Source organism: Neovison vison, chromosome 11, assembly GCF_020171115.1.
Source record: "Neovison vison isolate M4711 chromosome 11, ASM_NN_V1, whole genome shotgun sequence".
NCBI lineage: Eukaryota > Metazoa > Chordata > Mammalia > Carnivora > Mustelidae > Neogale > Neogale vison.
The window spans coordinates 9,994,666-10,015,088 of record NC_058101.1 but is presented as its reverse complement, the minus strand read 5'-3'; the positions used below and the strand labels follow the sequence as shown (position 1 = coordinate 10,015,088).

General features: G+C 39.6%; 1 protein-coding gene across 2 annotated transcripts in view; it reads right to left on the bottom strand.

The window, feature by feature from the left end:
- ADAMTS3 (ADAM metallopeptidase with thrombospondin type 1 motif 3) overlaps positions 1–20,423 on the bottom strand; it is a 280,816-nt gene that overhangs the window by 17,286 nt on the left and 243,107 nt on the right. For both annotated transcript variants that reach the window (XM_044224024.1, XM_044224025.1), the window contains 7 exons: positions 19,289–19,402; positions 17,161–17,306; positions 15,590–15,765; positions 14,310–14,443; positions 12,374–12,497; positions 7,112–7,192; positions 5,261–5,424 (listed from right to left, as the gene is read on the bottom strand). In XM_044224024.1, the coding sequence (XP_044079959.1) occupies positions 5,261–5,424; positions 7,112–7,192; positions 12,374–12,497; positions 14,310–14,443; positions 15,590–15,765; positions 17,161–17,306; positions 19,289–19,402 (939 nt within the window). The remainder of the gene's footprint in view (positions 1–5,260; positions 5,425–7,111; positions 7,193–12,373; positions 12,498–14,309; positions 14,444–15,589; positions 15,766–17,160; positions 17,307–19,288; positions 19,403–20,423) is intronic.

Here is a 20,423-nt window from a genome sequence, read left to right as displayed (position 1 = left end):
ATTATAAGGATGCCCTGTCTAACAACAAGAACAAAAAAAGGTGTAAACATATAAAATTTGACCATAAAAAATATAAAAAATAGAGGTATAAGAGTTTACATAATAAAAATAATAAATTTCCAATGAAATTCACTGTGGATTTCCTTAAGTTATAGATCTCCTTTCTGCATTTGAAAATTATTCTTTAAAGTAACTGCTTTGTCATGATGATGAAAACAGTAATGTTCCCTCCAGAAAATGTACACATTATGGAAAAACACAAAGAAAATAAAAAATTACCATGATTTTACTAAATCAGAGAAAACCAAAATCACTTCTGTTGTTTTGCAGTATACCCTCAAGATATTTGCATCATGTGTGTGTGTGTGTGTGTGTGTGCGTGCGGTGTGTGTGTGGGGTGTGTGTGTGTACACACGTACATACTTTCTGGCTTTGCTTATTTCACTTAATGAGTCATGTACTATTTCCCAAGACAGTAAATCTTCTTTGAAAACATACTTTTCAGTGTCAGTACAATGCTTAATCCTAAAGGTAGTGTGCATTATTTAGCCATTCACTTGTTAATAAATACTAGTATTGATCAGAATTTGTCCCCCGCTTTGTGATTTCTGATTTTCCTTATAAATGGAACAAGTGCTTTTTATAATTCTTAGAACAAACTGATGAATGGCCCTTCAGAATACTCAGAACAATTATTACTTTCATAATGAAAGTATATGGAAGTGTCCCATTTGGCACTACATACTATGTAATTTTCATCTTTGTTAATTGAATGGGTAAAAAATTGTCATTTTAATTGTTATTTATTTGATAAACAGTAAAGTTTAATTTTCCTGGTTTATTATTAGTCACTAGTTTTCTGGTTTCATCCTGCCTTCTTTTTTATTGGTAAACAGCTCTTTTTTATAAATGACTGCAATATGAAATAAGGACATTAATCCTTCTTTTATAGTAATAAGCACTGCAAATACAGTCTCAGGTGGTTTGTTTATTTCTTTGTTTGTTTTTGTCCTGTAATATTGTTTATGGCAATGTACTCTTTTTATTTTTTTTAAAGTAAGCTTTTATCAACCTTCCTGCACTAGCTCTTTTAGGATTATATCAGTTACATGAAGGGAAAAAAGCATGTGCAATTTACTAGTATTTTAAACTAAACTTTTAGAAATGGCTTTTGTTTGAGAAATCGAGTAATATTAAACCCACTAGTAGGAAGGATTTGGTTATCTGGGTTCTTGTGTCTGTTTGTCCCCTAGTGTTTGTTTCTAAAGCAACGTTACAAATCAAGCCCTGAGCCCTAGACTCTAGCCAGAGGCCTAGTGCTTCCAGCCGCAGACGGGTACCGCCATGGTCCCAGGCTCTCCCAGCCTGGGGTTCCGGCCCTTTAGTGACACAGCACTGCTTGTCCAGAGCCCCGCCGTCCTAGCTACAAATCTCTCCTTCTGTCTCCAGCTCTCTTGCTCCCTGCGGTCACCCTGCTACCGGTGGACAAAGCCCGGAGGGAGGCTAGCACGGCGGTGAGCGGCAGGGCTCTGAGGCCAGACGCCTGCGCCACTGGAAAAGATCGCAGCGTAATCAGACGAGTGAAACGGACCCTCTCTTCTCCAGCCACCCAAACGTAATACAATTTTGATTACTGCATATTTTTGCTATAAAGTTATATAACCTAGGAAACAGAACAACAGTCAGAAATAAACCCACAGAAACATGAACAACTAATTTTTGACAGAGGTGAGAAGATCACTTCATGGAAAAAAAGACCTTTTTTTTCAACAAATGGTACCAGAACAAGTCACTGTGGTGGCTTTAAAAATGTGTCCGCAAACTCTTTAATACTTTCCCTCTCAAGGACTAGGGCTCAATTCCGCTCCCCTTCAGGGTGGGCTGGACTCAGTGACCTGCTTCCAGCAAACAGACAACGGCAGCATGGATGGGATGTTCCTCCCAATATTCGATTAAAGAAGACGGCCTCTGTCTTGGCCACACTCTGTCACCTGGGTCACTCATTCCAGGGGAAGTCAGCCGTCATGCGATAAGGACACTTACGGAGTCTCAGGAGAGGCTCACATGGTGAGGAATGTAGACACCGGCCACCAGATGGGAAAGCCAAGAAGCAGTCTGCTGAGGCCTTCCAACAGCTCTGTGCCTGAGCAGGGAAGCAGATGTCCCCACTGGAGCCAATGGTGACCTCATGAGATGCCCTGAGCCACAGCTAGCCGTTTCCGCAGCTCCCAGTGGCCTGACCCACAGAGGCTATGAGATAATAAATGCTGCTTTGTGTTTACCTAACAGGTTCAGGGTAATTTGTTTTGCAGCAATGGGTAATATGGACATCCATATGCAAAAGCATGAAGCTATCCCATCATACAAAATTTATATAAAAATCAACTCAAAATGTAAAATATAAAACTTCTAGTAAAAAAAATAAGAAAATGCTTTAACATTGGATTGGGCAGAAATATACATATATAAACATATAAATAAATAATGTGTGTGATATATATATCACATATCAGAATCTTGATCCATTAAAGAAAAAAATTAATAAATTAGACTTCAGGAGAGTTAAAACATTTTGCTCTGTGAAAGCCACTATTAAGAGAACAAAAAGAAACCATAGACTAGAAGAAAATATTTGACAAGTCATATATTTCATAAAGGACATATCAAGTATATATAAAGAACTCTTAAAATACAACCAAAAAAGATAAAACAACTCACTTTAACAATGGGCAAAAGATTTGGACAGACACTTCACCAAACAATTTTCAAAGAAAGAAAAAAACGTCCTTGGAATTGAGTGGGGATATCTGGTTTTAAATTAGTATAACATTTTTTGTAGAAAATCTGATAAGTTGCATACAGAATCCAACAATATTTTTCAAACCAGGTAGATGTCTTCGGCTTTCATCCATGAGCCCCGAGAGTAATACAGTGAAGGGCAGTGGTCCCTGTGAGAAGAGAAACAGGCCAGGTTCTGGCTTCCTGACAGGGTCAGGTTCTGGGCCCTGCCCAGGGAGCAGGAGTCGCTACCAAGACGGCGGCCTCAGGTTGCTGAGGGCACGGCGAGTGGAACTTGCAGGTGGGGCCCTAAAGAAGAAGGGGCTGCACGGAGGGGTGGCCCAGAAGCAGCGCACGTCCGAGACGGAAGGCTGTTCTGTGCATGCCCACGCTGAGTCACCACACTGTCCACAGCGAGTGGCAACTGTGGGACTGGGAGCAGGACAGACACACCCGAGGTCAGGGGGCACTAGGGACACAGGGGTTCTTATCTAGCCAGATGAAACGGCCTCGCTAACACTTCAGATATTCAGCTAAAGCGTCAGAAAGGCCATCCCGTAAGCATAAGGACAAAATTGAAACAGATCAGCCCCAACAAAGGATAAATTAGGCTTCAAAGATCAGGAGGAAATGACAGCCTGTAAAAAGCCCCACAGCCTGTAAAGAAGGCGACATAAACCAAATGCCCTACACCTTACCAATTTTAATGTCCAGTATACACTTAAAAAAATGGGAAGAAGCAGGAAAATGTGACTCATAATCCAGGAAAAAAAGCACCCACAGAAGCAGACAACAAGAAGACAGACACAGGACTTAAAGGAAACATTAGACATAATGGTGAAAAATATGGAAATCGCCGCATAGGAAGGGAAATGATATTTTGTAATTTTTGTTTTAAAAAGGCCACATGGAAATTCTAGGAAAGAAAAGAACACCATCTGACGTGAAAAACTAACCGGATGGGCTCAACAGCAGATTGGAGACCACATAAGACACAGTGAACTTGAACATAGCTCCATAGCAATGATCCAAACAGAAAAGTGATTACAGAGGATGGACAAAGCCCAGGAGGCACGTGGAACAATTTCAACTGGATTAGATCCGTGTACATGAGCCCTGGGAGTGAGAGGTGGGGGGAAAATGCACTTGGTACACAATGAAAAACTCAACCCAAATTTGGCAAAAACAAAAAAACAAAAACCAAAAACCAAAGAAAACCCATCGACTCAGATCACCAGGATGCTTGGTGAACCCCAAGCCAGCTACAAAGAACACCACAAACTAAGCGTATCACAGTCAAACCGCTAAACAAACGATGAAACGAAACAAAAAGCTAAAGAGAAAATCTTTCGAGAGCAGCCAGGGAAAACGGATCCATCACAGGCAGAGCAGGCACAGGAAGGACGCGGACTTCCCATCATCAGCAATGGGCTGTGGAGGGGCTGCGTTCGCAAACAGAGTCAAACAGGGTCAGAAGACAGCTCGGGCATGCTGGCCCTCTTGTGTTTCTTCACAGCAGGCTGAGAGCCTTTCGTGCAGAAACCTGCTCGCACCAAACTCAAATTTTTTATACCCAGTTCTTTTCCATGTAGCCCAAACAGGTGTATTTTTAGCCAGTTGGAACGTGCTTGCTTAGCATACCCCGATGAAACTGCGCTTGGCACCTGCTAACGATGAAGGACACGATGGCTGTAAGGGACCCCAAGCTACCACTGCTCTTCGGAGCTCCCAGAGTAGAGACTCCGCACTGTGCAGCTGCTGGACATCACCTAACCCAAAAGGCCCCCTCTCCCATCCCTTCTCTCCCAGGAGTTCGCTTCTGCTTGCTTCTCTGCAGGTGGCCAGACCTGCAAAGGCGTTAAGGTGGCGATAAAGCCGGTGCCCGCTACTGCCATCTTGTGGTCACAACTACTTCACAAATGCGCCCTTCCATTCCTTCAATTCCCCCTAACAGCGTGAAAACAACTTTAAAGTGCTAACACACACACACACACAGAGCACTAGTTACCAAAATGTTTCTATCTTCTGAAGACATCCCCTAAGAACGAGGGTGAAATAATTTGATCATAGGACGTTGAGGGAATTCTTTGCTAAGACGCACACCCACGCCACAAGAAATGCGAAGGGATGTTCTTTATGTCGAAGGCAAATGATACTACATGGAAAGTCCGATTTACAGGGAAGAAGGAAGAGCATCAGAAATGGTAAATATGTGCGTAAATATAAAAATCTATCTCGTCTTTTGTCTCTAACAGATAATGGATTACTAGCAGTTAGGGATCATAATACTATGTTATTGAGTTTATTAATGTACATATAATAAAATGTATGACAAAGTTGTACAAAGAATAGACAGCGGCTGGTAAATGGAATTTTAAAAAACAACTAAAGATTCAATGTTCAAGGTAAAGTGTTTTCAGATAAATTAATTATAAAATTATAAACTAAACCAACCACATAGTAAGCTTGTAATACCACATACCAGAACGATAACTGGATCGTGTAAAGGTCCATCTGTGTGAAGAGTTTCAATGTCATCTTCAATGTTATAGTCCCATTCCACGCCGAGATCGATGAAGGTTCGCGACTTGGCTTCCTCCCCTTTGCCATTTAAAATATAGTGGCCTGTAGCCTGGTTCTTAATAGCTAAAAGGAGAAAAATGGGTAACTGGCATACATTTTATTTTATCATATTACAGGTTTGATGACCCACAGCAAGTCTACCCCTTTCTATAAATGAAAGACTATTTATTAGCATCAAGGCAATGAAAATGAGTTAGTTCTGATAGGACTCCCATTCCCTTCATCCAGCATTCAAAATCCTCAAGCAGTACTCGTAACTAGTCAAAAACAATAGCAAGGTGGTTAAATAAAGGAGATAAAAATTAACAAATATTCCCATTTGAAAGGACTGTTAAAGATGTTACCAGTTTCTTGTTACTCCTGTATATTTCCTCAGAAAGCTGGGAATATTTTGAAAATTACGGATACCTCTATAATCATTAACACAAATCATTTATGCTAGGACAGCACATAACATAATGGCATCTTTACTTTAGGGTGCTATCTCTTTCTAGTTAGCAAAAGTATCGATAGGTATCCAAAATATTGAACTAATTTTTAGACCAACAAACAATTAGTTCTTATGTTTGTGAAATTCCAAGGCCACATCCCTACTTATATGGCTAGGAAAGGTGGTTTACTGTGATAGAATTCTTAATGTATTATTATCTACTATATATTATTTTAAAGATGCTTTCTCTAATGGACAAAACATGACCAATAGGATTTTAGTCTCAGGGTATTTACCAGCATATAATAAATTAGAAAATAAAATTTCATGTTATTACCATTCCTGAAAATGTGTAGATAACATGAGCAATTTTAGTTAAATACATTTATTCCTCTTGAGCTTTTTGAAACTATCTAATGTTTCCAAGGATAATAATTTCAGTTCTAGGACAAAAAAATAAGGAATATGAATTACTGGGAAAAGAACTATGTCTGACTGCTAGATTGTTAAGGGATCTAGTAGTGAATTCAAATTAGATATTAAAAAACAGTTCTATGAAATACCATAAAACAGTTCATTTTTTTAAGTCACACATTTAAAATAAAAGTAATGAGACAAATTTTCATCGGGTTGACAGGTGATGCTTTCATTTCAGCGAGATTCTTCATGCTTTAATAGGTCAGAGAATATGTTGAGATCGTGTTTACATTTGCACATACACTTTGGAAAAAAACCCCTTTAGAATGACATTTTTACACGATCCTCTCATAAAGGAGGGAAAGAATTCTAAACAGCCATGCAAATGCATCTGCCGGTGCCAGGCAGAACCTGGACGCATCACAGACACTGGCTTTTCAGTACAAGAACTTAAAATGCAATAAAGTAAGGAGAGGCATACGGTACGGCATCAACCAAAATATCAGAACTAATTTGCCAACATAACTATGGCAAATTTTTCTGATATTCTTCCTTAATTTAGTGCATTTTATTAACATATTCCTTTTTCTCATCCCCCATACAGAGCAAAAATGCGTAACAAACCTTTTCTTCATATAAATAATGAACCAACCCAGGTTTCACCAAAAATTAAAGCTCTGTTTTTGAATATTTTTTGTTTTAAAGAAAGAAGAGTGGGCAGAAATGACCATTGAAAACCAGTAATGCATGTTTACGTAATTCTGAATCTTGCATATCTATGTATACAGATACGTATACATACAGATACACATACATCTACATATGTATCTCTCTCTATATGTGGTATCTTTGACATTTCTCTAAGTGCATGTTACAGCAAAGCCAGCAGACAGAAACACTTACCAAGAATATGAGGAGAAGCCTCGTCTTCTTGGATTAACACATGTCTAGCACCAGGGGGTATATCAAACATCTTAAGGTACCCTTTGCATGTGTAGTAAATATTGGAGAAAGCAAAGAAGAAAACAAAAGCAACAACCATGGTTAGTCGAGCATGAAATTCTTACTGCTCCTGCATGCAGAAGAGGGCATCCATAAACTCAAAGCAGTTTCAGAAATGAACTTCAAAGCTTTGGTAGTTTTTGTGACAACCGGAATGAGATTAGAGGAGACTTCATTTTATTTTATTTTGGTATTTTTTTGTATTAAGAGGGGAGGGGTTAATCTTGTTTCTAACCTATCAGTCACTTATCTTGTATTGAACCATGAACTGTGTCAACAATTCAGGCAAATATTATACTTTCCTGTCTCCCCCTGTGAGTTTCGGTTTTCTGTTGCTGTTTGTCATAGTTTTCTGTTGTTGTCGTCGTTGCTATTAAATTAATTAATTAACTAATTAATTAATTCTATTTGAGTATTTATTAGTTTATTCAATTCATTCAGTTGTTACTGTTAAATTAAGTAATTAATTTATTTATTTATTCAACTTGAGTATTTATTAGTTTATTCAATTTATTCAGTCATTGCTGTTAAATTAAGTAATTAATTAATTTATTAATTTATTTATTCAATTTGACACACAGAATGTCACATTAGTTTCAGATGTACATAGTACAACACAGTAACCTGTCCAGTTTGTGCATTAAACTATTTTAGTTTTCTAAACCACCCTTTTGAAGTGGGGCCAGTTTTTAGTGTACTTAGTTGGAGAACTTCTTGAGATATTCTATCTGTCTACATATTATTTTAAAAGGTTTAGGGCAAGCACAGATAGCTAAACTTCTAATTAATGAAATATCTTCACATTTAAAGCCTGCTTTGTTCTAAAGAAAGTTCATAAGGAAGATCAGTGAGTGGCTTTCATTTTTCTTATGCTCAGCCATTAATTTTAAAGCCTTGAACAAGTTTTATTATGGGAAAGGTTGAAAATGCATTTTTTAGATTTGACCAAACCATTCAGCTGGAACAAGTCCACAAGTTACGTCATACCCTGCCTTAAAAATGTGCCCTAAACTCAATCTTCTAATCCAGAAATCATGAAATCAATATGCTTAATACACTGCCTTGGGTTTTAAAATCTTGTATCAATCCTATTATAGGCAATGTTAAACAAATCTTAGTATTGTCACACGTCCTAAAAATTATCTTAAGATCACTTAGAATTAAGATCCGAACTATAAATCAACAATAGGACAAGTAGAAATCAAGATGTTTTATCCAGGAAGTCTAAATTATTAGAGGGAGGTGATGCAGTAGACACCTTACCTAGGAAACATCCAATTTGGGATGAGTGTGACAGAAATTCCATTATAAATACACAACTGCTGATGTTATCAGAAAGATGTATGGTTGTCATTTCTATATGGACAATAAATATCCACCCGTGGGTAGATTTACTCAACTTCTCCACAATATTTATTACTGTCTTAACTCAACGGGACAGTCATTTGGGGGTCAGGGTTTTCAGTACCTGAGTCGGGGTCAAGTCGCGTCCGTGAACCGTAGCATGTTTGTTCTGAGTGTGCAACGTTTAGACGTAGCGTGTTTCGTTGCCGACCACGCACAGTAAAACAGCTTGAAGCCATTATGGATGCCCGTCTTTCTGCAGTTTCCTACAACTTACCCAGTACAGTTTTAGCTTCCCTTGTTTCAGCAAGAGAAACATTACGAGCTCCTTTGGGTAAAGTGAAGGCGCCTCTTGTCTTCCCTTAAATAGAATGTATTTAATTAGTGAAAGTTTCATGTTTACCAAAGTCTTGCCATTTCATTGACTATACTATAAGCTATAGAGAGTCTCTTTGGTAAGAGAGCAAATAATCCTGTAATTTTATGTGTTGAAGATCAAAAGGCATTTTCAATAGTTAGCTACTATAGTTAATAGTTAATAGTCAATGAAAAGAAGACTAAGAATGAATGAGAAATGAGAAAGGTGATTGGAAGTTGAATACTTGCAGATTTCACTTTCCAGCAACTTGAATTCTGTATGGCACCTCTTGCTTAAATGTTTCCCTGTTGGAAAACGTTAATTAGTCTATTGAGTGACTATGATGACAACACCAGTGCAAAGAAATGGGTGTTAGGTTGATTATCTTTGAATAGTCTGAGTCTTTAGGACTGAGGAAATCTTTCTTCTCTTCTGAACTTGATTCGCAGGTTTAGTCTAATTTTTGAGGTACCTGAAAAATGCGTCATGACCTCATACCACAGAATGGATGATTAATGGATGATGATAAACGGCAAAAACCTTTTTCTTTACATTAATTTACTCTGGAAATAGGGTACTATGAATGATTTTATGGAACTAGAATACTATGAATGATTTGATACCAAAAAGAAGACTAGAGCCGCCATAGAGAAAGCACTCTTAATTGCTTCAGGCTAAAATGAAGAAAATTACACGGTATTCCTCCAAAACAATAACATGTCATTTTAAGTCTGTGTACGTTCTTAAAATAATATGATCAGCCAGAAATGGCAATGTTTGTTTTTTTAACCATTTAACTATTAAATGATTGCACGGGAATATCAAAACCATTGGTAACAAAAAATGCTTCCGAGTGACCTAGCTCTGACTCGCTATGTCAAAAGGAACAGAACTGGTCTGTGTGCAGTTAGCTTGCGCAGGGTAGCGGAGGTCTATTGAGTGTATGGTGACTTGGGAGAATTATTCCATTCGGATGAAGACTAGCTTTTTTATACTTTCTCTTCTTCTAAAACGGAAAATCCCTGCCATGACCATGTGCTCAAAGTAACCAATTTCTTATCTTTATTTTTGTTTTGTCTTATTTTATCATTCTTTTTTTTTTTATTCATTAAAATAAGACTTTAGGGGCGCCTGGGTGGCTCAGTGGGTTAAAGCCTCTGCCTTCGGCTCAGGTCATGATCCCAGGGTACTGGGATCGAGCCCCGCATCGGGCTCTCTGCTCAGCGGGGAGCCTGCTTCCCTTCCTCTCTGCCTGCTTCTCTGCCTACTTGTGATCTCTGTCTGTCAAGTAAATAAATAAATTCTTAAAAAAAAAATTATAAAATAAGACTTTAATGTTGGGTAGCTCAGTTAACACATACAACTGGAATAATAAAGCTCTGTACTTAAATTTATTTTACATTTATAATTAGACATATAATAAACTTCTCATTATATAAGATAATTTTTTTTTCAATTAATAAAAACTTGATAAAGTTTTATAGTTTCAGTTTTTTCATAACACTAACGGACAGGGAGGATTTTGAAACAGTTAAAAGATCAATTTATTTCTTCATTAAACTCTTTAGAGTTAAAAACATTACATCACAAGTTACTTTTACACACTGAAGTGGAATCTTGCCAAAATATGGTTTTTTTAAATCCCTAGGGAGTACAGTATTGATCATGGAAGCATTCTAAAATAATGGCTAGAAATGGGGGTACTTTGTTTATTCTTAACAGAAAACACGTACAGTGTAAAAATAGTATCAAATTGGCAATAGTACAAAAAAAGTGTATTATTACAAAATAGTATCAATTAATCTTGTGATTGGGTCATTAAGCATGAATGAGTCTCAATTTCCTAATCATTCTACCAGAGACTAAGCCAACTATGTGGGGATGATGGAAGAGAAGTTTCTCGAGGGAAGTCCCACACCAAATGATCTTTAAATGATGAATTCCCAGAGACATTTTCCCCATAAACTGAGTAATATTTGTCACAAACTAAACTGAGTCATAACTGTTAGAAACGAAAAAAGATCGTCCTATAATAAATGTTTGTATCCAAATCTTTGATGAAAATTTCAGTAAATAATTATAAAATTACTCATAAGTTCACATGTTATTTGTATTATTTTCCTCCTTATCTGCTGAAACTTCACTGAATGCCTAAGTCCAAGTCATTGACTCTGAAATAAACAGTAACATTCACACACACACAAGCAATCATATCTCGGGGTTGTATTTGGTTGTGTACCTAATTTTGTGTAATATAAAACATTAAAATTATGTGAAATATGGAATCTAGATTTATAGACTGATAATTAGGATACACTTGTTCACCTTTAAAATAGAAGAAATACAGCTAATGCAATATTTTAAAAGTTGTGTTTAAAATTTTGTGATTTTTTTTAAAGTTCTGATCAACAATTTATGTGAACAGAAATTTCAAAATAACCCTCAATTCTAATAATTATGTCTAATGTGTTTTATTTTTTTTTTAAAGATTTTATTTATTTATTTGACAGAGACAGATCACAAGTAGGCAGAGAGGCAGGAGGAAGCAGGCTCCCCGCTGAGCAGAGAGCCCAATGCGGGACTCGATCCCAGGACCCTGAGATCATGACCTGAGCCGAAGGTAGCGGCTTAACCCACTGAGCCACCGTAAAAGCACAGAATAAGGGTGCTCGGTGGCTCAGTTGGTTTAGTGTCCAACCCTTGATTTCTGCTCAGGTCATGATCTCAGGGGTGGGGAGATCAAGTCCCACATTGGGCTCCACACTGCGTGGGGAGTCTGCCTGGGATTCTCTCTCCTTGTCCCTCTGACCCTCCCCCCTTGTATACACTCTCTCTCTCAAAAATAAAGAAAGAAAGAAAGAAAAAAAAACAAAGGAAAAAAAAAATAAATAATAAAAACACGAAATAAAACAAAACACGTATTTTAACTAACTACTATAATTTATATTGATTTTATTTGACCTTTATCTAAATTAAGTAGACAGTTTTTCATCGTGGATGCCATGGATTATGAATTTAGTCCAAGTGTTTTTATTTTTATTTTTTTGATTTTTAGTTCCTTAGAAGGTAATTTGGGGGTGTCTGGGTGGTTCAGTCGGTTAAGCGTCTGCCTTCAGCTCAGGTCATGATGCTGGGGACCCGCGTCGGGCTCCCGAAACAGTAGGGAGTATGCTTCGTTCTCCCTCAAGACCAGGGAGTCTGCTCCTCCCTCTCACTCTGCCTCTCCCCCTGCTGATGCTCGTTCTGTTTCTCTTGTCCTTGCTCTCCCTCTCACTCTCAAATATATAAATAAAATCTTAAAAAAAAAAAAAGAAAACAAAAGAAAAGGTAATCTGAATAAAAATAAATCAGCAGCTAATTTTTTGTCATGTTTATGGGGAAAATGCTACATTCCTAAAAGATGTTTCAAAAAGTACAAATCATAGAGAAGGATACCAAATTCATGAGAGACCTCATCTTACCAAACTTCTTGGGGGTTCTGGTGAATGTTCCCTTTATGGTTCGACAATGAGAATTATCTCCTCCACAGACGCCGCACTTATCCTCAACCTTAGTAGAACCGATTTCTTTATCACAGCCCACTTTCTGGAAAGAGATGTTAAACATGACTCATTTTAATAAGCCGAGTGAAGGTCAGCATCCTAGACAAGGACAAAGCATTTGTTTTATCGTGAGCCTACGGTGACGCAGTCTGACCAAATCTAGCTCTGATTTTCAATGCCTCAATCTTTTTGAGGAACTACTATGAAGCCAGATGACTTGTACTCTAGGTTAAAATCTATGTCAGATAAAACCCCCAGTCTAGTGAAATATCTACCCCAACACACAGTCATGACCCATCAAACATTTATTAAGCACAGATATTATTGTTGATGCTGAGAAGACAAAAAGTAAGATGGTATTCTCCCCTCATTGTTCTCTTATTTGGAAAGATGACTAATCAAATGATGAGATGGGCATCAGCATAAGCTTTACAAGCTGTCTAGGGATGCAAAACGAAACTTTACAAAAAATGAAATAAGACGAAATCAGAGAGGGGGACAAACCATAAGAGACTCTTAATCACAGGAAACAAGCTGAGGGTTGCTGGAGGGAAGGGGGTTGGAGGAGGAGGTAACTGGGTGGTGGGCACTGAGGAGGGCACATGAGGGCACTAGGTATTGTATAAGACTGATGAATCACTAAACTCTATCTCTGAAACTAAAAACCAACCAACCAACCAACCAACAAAAAGACTTTACCAAGTGTTGGTGGTTTTCACAGGGCCCTGTCGAAAGGCATTTCAAGAATGCAGAGGGATAAAAACAGAGCCATGGAAACTGTACGCTCACGGAAAGTGGGTTCAGAGAGCAATACTGACGCCATGTTTAAGCCAATGGAAAGTTAGTGCTGGATGAGAAGGGAAGAACAGTGCAAGATTTGCAAAGCACGGGCCACGAAAGGCCCTGAATATCAGGCAGAGTTTATGTTTTCACATGCACTTAACAGGGAACCACTGAAGGTTTCCTGAACTGGGAACAGGCCCCTTCACGGAAGTCAGTGCGGGGTCAGGGACTGTGATAAGCCACCGCACTCAGAAGTTTGGAATGAAAATGGGGAGAGACAACGACAACCACATGTTGGATGTACCAGATACTGTGGGAGGGTGAGGGATGGACAAAAGTCAGATTCTACTTTCGGGGAAATTCATTTCAAACGTGAGGTCTCTGCATACTTGAGATTCATGCCCACAACACTTCGGTTGTGCTGAAATGAAGAAGAAACAGACACGACTAACATGTTCAGCTAATAAGGCTGATTTCGTACCGGTTCAACTTGGGAACATAAACAAGAAAGTCAACCGCAGTTTTTTAAAAAAGAGTCTCAATGGGGCAAAACCCACTTTTTGCATCTTTGCCTCTTTTGTTCTGAGTGGGAATTCAGTGTTTAAAATTAGAATCAATTGAAAAGTAAGAGAGAGAACGAGAGGGCACGAGAGAGAGAATGTCTATTTTTTTTAAATAAAAGATACAATACACATAGCATTGCGTTTTCGAAAAAAGCTCTGTAGTGTAAAAGTAGATGACCACTAGTAAAATACTCAAAGCAAAAGAGGCCCTGTCCATCCTGAGCCATTGTATCCCCAACCGGAGGGATCAGAGTAACTTATAAAGGCATTTGGCTGGAAGAGGAGGAAAAGCGATATATTGACATCTCGATTCTGCCAACGGCCAAACATTGTTATGAAAAGTGAAATTTCTCCCACATTTAGTTTAGGCTTCCTCAGCTTGTCCTAGATTCTACAGATTTTACAGATAAGCCAGGGTTACCATCTTTCGAAAACATGCAGATGAGCGACAGTCAAAGCAGAACTGCACGAGAGCACTGGAAGCTTCCGGGGAAGGCGGGCGGACTCACCACACACTCTCCCCGCACACATATGCTGTACGGGTCTTTGTAAGAACAGTGTGTCCCGTCATGCACCAGCTGTTTCATGTACACCACATCTCCCGTCTCTCTGGACTGGCAGTAAAGGTGGCATCTTTTCTTGGCTGCAAAAGACGGAGCATTCAATCGACTACGTACAGAAAGTGGCATATTTGCACACTACAGTGATTTTATTTGTAAAATACGGAGTTTCTGCATGGCTTCCCCAAAACAAAACACTGTATGAATAAATTAAAGAAAGAATAGCGGAAAAGGATACATATTTGGCACACGGCTGATCTAAACTGTGAAACTTCTGAGAGTGAAAAACGGCTGAATTTAAGAACTGCATAAGCATGACCGGGACTGTCCCAGGCACAGCAGGTTTGACGTCACCCCTGGATTTGACCACAGTTCTTCAGTAAATTTTAATTAGAACCAATTTCATTTCAGTGACACTTAGAGAATGAAAAGGGTTTCTCCTTTGTTGGAACCAATGACCGAGTATGGTTTATGCCTCACGTAGGATCTCATTAGTTAAATGTAATATAATTTATGTGACTTGCTTCCCTGAAACCAGTAAAAAATAATGCATTTCTTCTCCATCCATTATAACTTGGAATTCTTAGGTGGATGCATCTTTTCTTTAAAATAGCTTTTAAACTGCACTCAGCAGTGTATTGGGTCATATGGTGATCACGTAGCCATCTGGTTTCAGCCACACAATTGTGAAGTACGGTGAGGTGTCCCCATCTGAACACACTTAACCAAAAATTCAGAGGGATAAAGTGAAACACTAAAAGGGAATCCCCAAGTGTCTTTTTAATAACTAGGATACGGTACCAAAGTAAAAGGTTATGATGTGCCTTTAGTTCTCAAGTCATGATCTTCTCGTTTCTGACTCGGCTGTAAAAGAAGAGTGTTTTTTCTCTAGTTCTTCAAAAAGGAAAGATCACAAAATTCAAGAGGGTTTCCTAGTAGAAAGATGCCAGTCAAACAAGAAAATGCAACGTGTCTCCTATGGGCTGCTTTCCCCGGGTCTTTTCTGCAGTGGGCATGCTCTTGGCCGAGAACGAGCCCACAGTCCTCACCTCACTAGGGGAAGGGCTGGGGAGCCTCACTCCTGGAAAACCAGCAGGACTTAGCCCTATAAACACCGAGTTTTCTAATTTACCGAGGAAGGCCCCAGAGTCCAGGGGCTCGGTGTTGACAAGGCTTACGATGAGGAGACCGCATGCACACAGCAGGAAAGGCGGCGAGCATCTACTCACAGTCGGGATGCTCATGTGGTAGCCAGTGGTGCCTGGTGTTCTGGTACTCGAAGTGCGGGTTACGTTGCTGGCACTGCTGTGCTCTGAAGTCCTCAAAGTGTTCGGGGCAGTCTTCTGTATTACAAAGCTGGTACTCAAAATTAACACCAGGACAATCCTGACCACCGTTGATGGGCCTAAGAGAAAAGACAACATTGAAAAAGGCCCCTTGGCTCCAGGCCAGCGGTTGAAGCTTGCAACGCAGCGCGCGAAGGCAGAACGCCAGGGCGGCCGAGCTGTGGGCACAAAGGGAAGGAACTCATGCTTCCTAATTTCCATCCCTTTCCAAAAGCACCATCCTCTCCCTGTGTGCATGTCTGGGATAGGGTGGGGAGATGGGGACCAAAAACTCAGCTTAAATCAGCATTTCCAACAGTATATTCTGAATGCACAGTGAAAGCATATAAAGAAATTTTTAAAAACTTCTATATATGGGGGCGCCTGGGTGGCTCAGTGGGTTAAGCCGCTGCCTTCGGCTCAGGTCATGATCTCAGGGTCCTGGGATCGAGTCCCGCATCGGGCTCTCTGCTCAGCAGGGAGCCTGCTTCCTCCTCTCTCTCTCTCTGCCTGCCTCTCTGCCTACTTGTGATCTCCCTCTGTCAAATAAATAAATAAAATCTTTAAAAAAAAAAAAAACTTCTATATATGGACTGAGGAAAATTATAGCTCCCCCCATGCATAATACATGGCCATGGAACCCAAAGAAATTTGATCACAGCTCTACGTCTTAATTTTCTCCTACACAGATGCGAAAAATAATCCCCCCTTCCTTAGAGAACAATGGATAGGATTGCCCAAGGGAACACATGTAACATACGACAGAGCAGGGCTCCTAGTGAACCTGAGCCACTCTTACTGTAATTTTCTTTGTTTTTGTTACTTCCACTAATACTACCGGCCTCTCTTCCCGTGAAAACAGCTACGGGACATTTGATATTCTTTATGAGAAACCTTCTCGGAGCCATCCTGCTGCCAGAGACTGAAGAAAGCACTTTTCTTACTTGGTAAACCCTAGACCAGAAAGAAGGCCCTAAGCTTTTGCTGAGCACACAAGAGGGACTCGTTGCATTTAGTCTGAGTGGGGCACTGCGGAGCTGTTCCCCCAGTGCCTCGGGCTTCTTTCGCTGTCCTTCTGTGGTCCTGCTCGGCTGTGTTGCTCTCCTAACCCTGGAGGGAGTGAGCTCCTGGCTGGAGCTGCTCCCAGGCTAACCAGATGACGGACACACCCGGGCTTCTGCAGTGGCCCTCCAGCCTCGGGGCCCAGCACAGGGACGGAGCTTCCCTGCCTCGCTCCTGAGGACTTCTACATGGCAATGCTTCCCAGATCTCGAATTTTCACTGGAGTCTCGTCTTCGCCAGTGACGATGCTTTACGAGACTGATGAATAGAGATTTACCCAAAATAGACACTTAAACCCCTGGTTTTCCTGTTTGGTATTTGACATGTACTTCATGAAGCAGAATATTGATAACATACTACCGGAGCATTCTCTCGTCTCTCCAAAAATAACTGAATTACAGGAGTTTACTCACGCGGGATTATTACACTGGCGTGTTCTGAAACGGACCCCGATTCCGCACGTCCGGGAACAAGAGCCAAATTTGGTCCAAGATCCCCAGTTGCCATCTTGCTTTTGTTGATTAGCGTTTTTCCACATGCAGTGACCCTTATAGCACCACTTAGGAAGATGACAAAAGGCAAGTAGAGAATCAGGCATAAGCTAACGCTCAAATTGTTACACAACTACACCAGTTAAAGGCCTTTGTTTCTTCTCTCCCCGCAGGTAAAAATGCATTTGAAATTAGTCCAGCACAATTAAAACAATAAGGTACCCTATCTAGGACAATTTAGACTTGCACTTTTAAGTATAAAATGAAAAACAAATGCACTCATGCAGACAAGTTCTTAAACGGCTCATCAAACAAAGCCAGTAAGAATGATCTGCGGACCTAACCTGCATAGTAGGCCTGGCTCTACCCTTTATCCCTCATTAGCTAGACCATCGGGGTCTTTTTACGTGTAACATCGTCCTCCGGAATGATTTAACTTATCTAAAACATGCACAGTGTTCAAAACACTTAGATTTATTTCAAAATTTTCATTCACAGTGATGCTGAGAGACAGGGCACTTGTTATCTTTACATTTTAGATCAAGAATATCAGGGCCCAGAAATGATCATGAAGAGGATGAGACCGACGGGCCAGCAAGTTGGTGGGAACTCTGGAGCGCGGCGACTACAGGGACACCCGGCTTACGGTACCCAGCGGACGGCGGGTGCTCAACCAGCAGCAGTTCCGCTCAACATCCCAACTTGCTTTTTTGGTCCTACCAACAATAAAATGTTTCTGAAAACTCAAATTTGGTAAATTCAAATAAAACACAAATATATTTAGAGAAGTTGGAGGTTCGGAGTTGATTGACAGGATACAGATTTCATAAAGCAAAAAATGAATCGATTCATTGGTCGCTCTTGGTTTTTTTTTTTTTCAGTCAGAAGTTTGTAACACTGAATTTTTCCAAAGCAACACACTTTCTGTAATCTGTTTAGCATAATACCTAACAAAGTTTAAACACCAATAATGGCAGATTTATTTATGGTTATTATTATTATTATTAGCATCATCAGAGCAAATACAGTTCACGCACAAATAGAGCTTTAAACGGCTTTAAAAGAATTTAAAGCTATGTAAATCTTCCTTGCCAGCTTTTGGTCCTTTCTACAATATCTTATTTCCAAACTAGTCAAGGCTCTTCAGCTTGAGTTCTTAACATGCCTTTGTTTTGGGTTTGGTGATCCTTCCCCTTATGAGTAGTGTAGCCTGGCCCCTGGCCAGTTTCTGAGCATTCAATCTTGACTACACAATTCGAGATTTAAAACCTCTGGGCATCTTTCCCCAAGGAGCAAGGCCAAATCTTCTGTATAAATTCACATGATACTTTATTTCTGGACAACTTTCACAAGGAGTGGGATGCCAGCAAGTAAATCAAATCCCATCAGCAGGAGCCCAGATACGCCCCTGAGCTGTTGCTTCCTCTTCTATCAGGAGTAGCTGAACGGTGGTCTCAAAGACGTCCTAATCCCCCAAGTCTGTAAATGCCCATATCTGGAAAATGCTCTTTGCAGATGTGATTTGGTTAAGGATGTTGAGCTGGAGAGGTTATCCGGGATTACGCAGGCAGGCCCTAACTGCCAGCATAGCACATGTGTTCTTAGAAGAGAGGGGCAGAGGGAAATCTGCACACAGAAGAGAAGGAAACCATGTGGCCACGGAAGCAGAGACCGGAATGATGCAGTCACAAGTTAAGGAATGCGGGCGGCCCCCAGACGCTGGAAGACGCAAGAACAGATCCTCCCCTCCAGCCTCTGGAGAGAGAATGGCCCAGTCCCCACATCGAATTTGGCTCAGTGAAACTGATTTTGGACTTCTGGCTCCTGGAACTATGAGAAAATATCCTTTCTGTTGTTTTCAGCCACCAAGATTGTGGTAATTTGCCATGGAAGCCCTAGGAAACAATGCTGGTGCGTTACTGTAATGAAATCCCAGACACCGTGGTTGGTACAAAAATGATTACAGCAAGGGTCCTAATTTTCCAGGCTTCTAAAGACGGTTATGAGGAAACCTATCTTAAATCTTCACTGTATAAATAGATATACTCACTTTTCCAGCAGCACATTCGGTCCCATCAAGTGGGGGTCCCTTTTTTGTCTTACAGAAGTAGGGATTATCGGGATGGCTACACCACAGTTGTTTACATGGATCAAATGTTCGGAACTGGAAGAGAGAGAATCAGGATCTCAATGAAAGAGAGATGGCATGTCCTACCAACCTGTGTCCGATGGCACCTTGTGGACACTTTCTTCATGTCATGTCCCTTGGGTATTTTAATTTTAATTTAGTAGTAACAGCTGTGGCATGATAAGAAAAAAAAAAATCCTGCCCAAGTATTAATTCCAAATTAATTCCAAGGAAAGGATACTTGTATTCTTCTTTTCTAAAATATCAATGATAAATAATAATTTGCGATTCTCCGGTTGTCTTCAACATTTCTGCATACCATTTCTGTTTTGTGGTTTTCAAACAGACAGTATGGGAATTTTAAAGAATCTGTAAATATCATGATCATTTTAAATGTGAAAACTTAAGATAGTTTTGAAGCTCTCAAGTTATTAAAACAGCTTCTCTTGTAAATAATTGTATTATAAATAATACTGAGCTGACTAGTCTGATTATAAATAACTAGTTATGAGCTAGTTAGATTGTAAATAATACTGAGCTGACTAGAAGTAGAAAATATTTATAAGGCTTGCTATGTGAGATGAGGTGTTCTAGGTATAACAAAACCTCACAACGCATTCATGTAGTTTAGAACATGTTTTCCATATATTTAATACTCAAAACAATCCATGACGAAGAACCTGAGTTATAAGTAAGGCATTAGCTATGCTTGTAAGTGAGATACCAGCCAGACCAGAACTGCAGCATTCTTACGCATGAGAATTCTTTTTGTTTTGCTAAAACACCACATTATAATATCCAAATGGAGGTGTAAGCCACATATTTGTGTATGGTCTTCACTTGTCTGATGTCTTTGTAACTAAAAATATCTGACCATTGTCTAGATTTGAAAAAAAATCAAATGCTAGTTTATTCACGTGTTGATTTTTCACTGTACTTATTACCCATATACAGCCTCCTGGACAGAACTTTTATTATTATTATTTTTTTAATTGTACTCATTTTGGACCTGGGCTTTTTGTTTTTTCTTTTGTTGTTGTTGTTCTAATTCCTATTA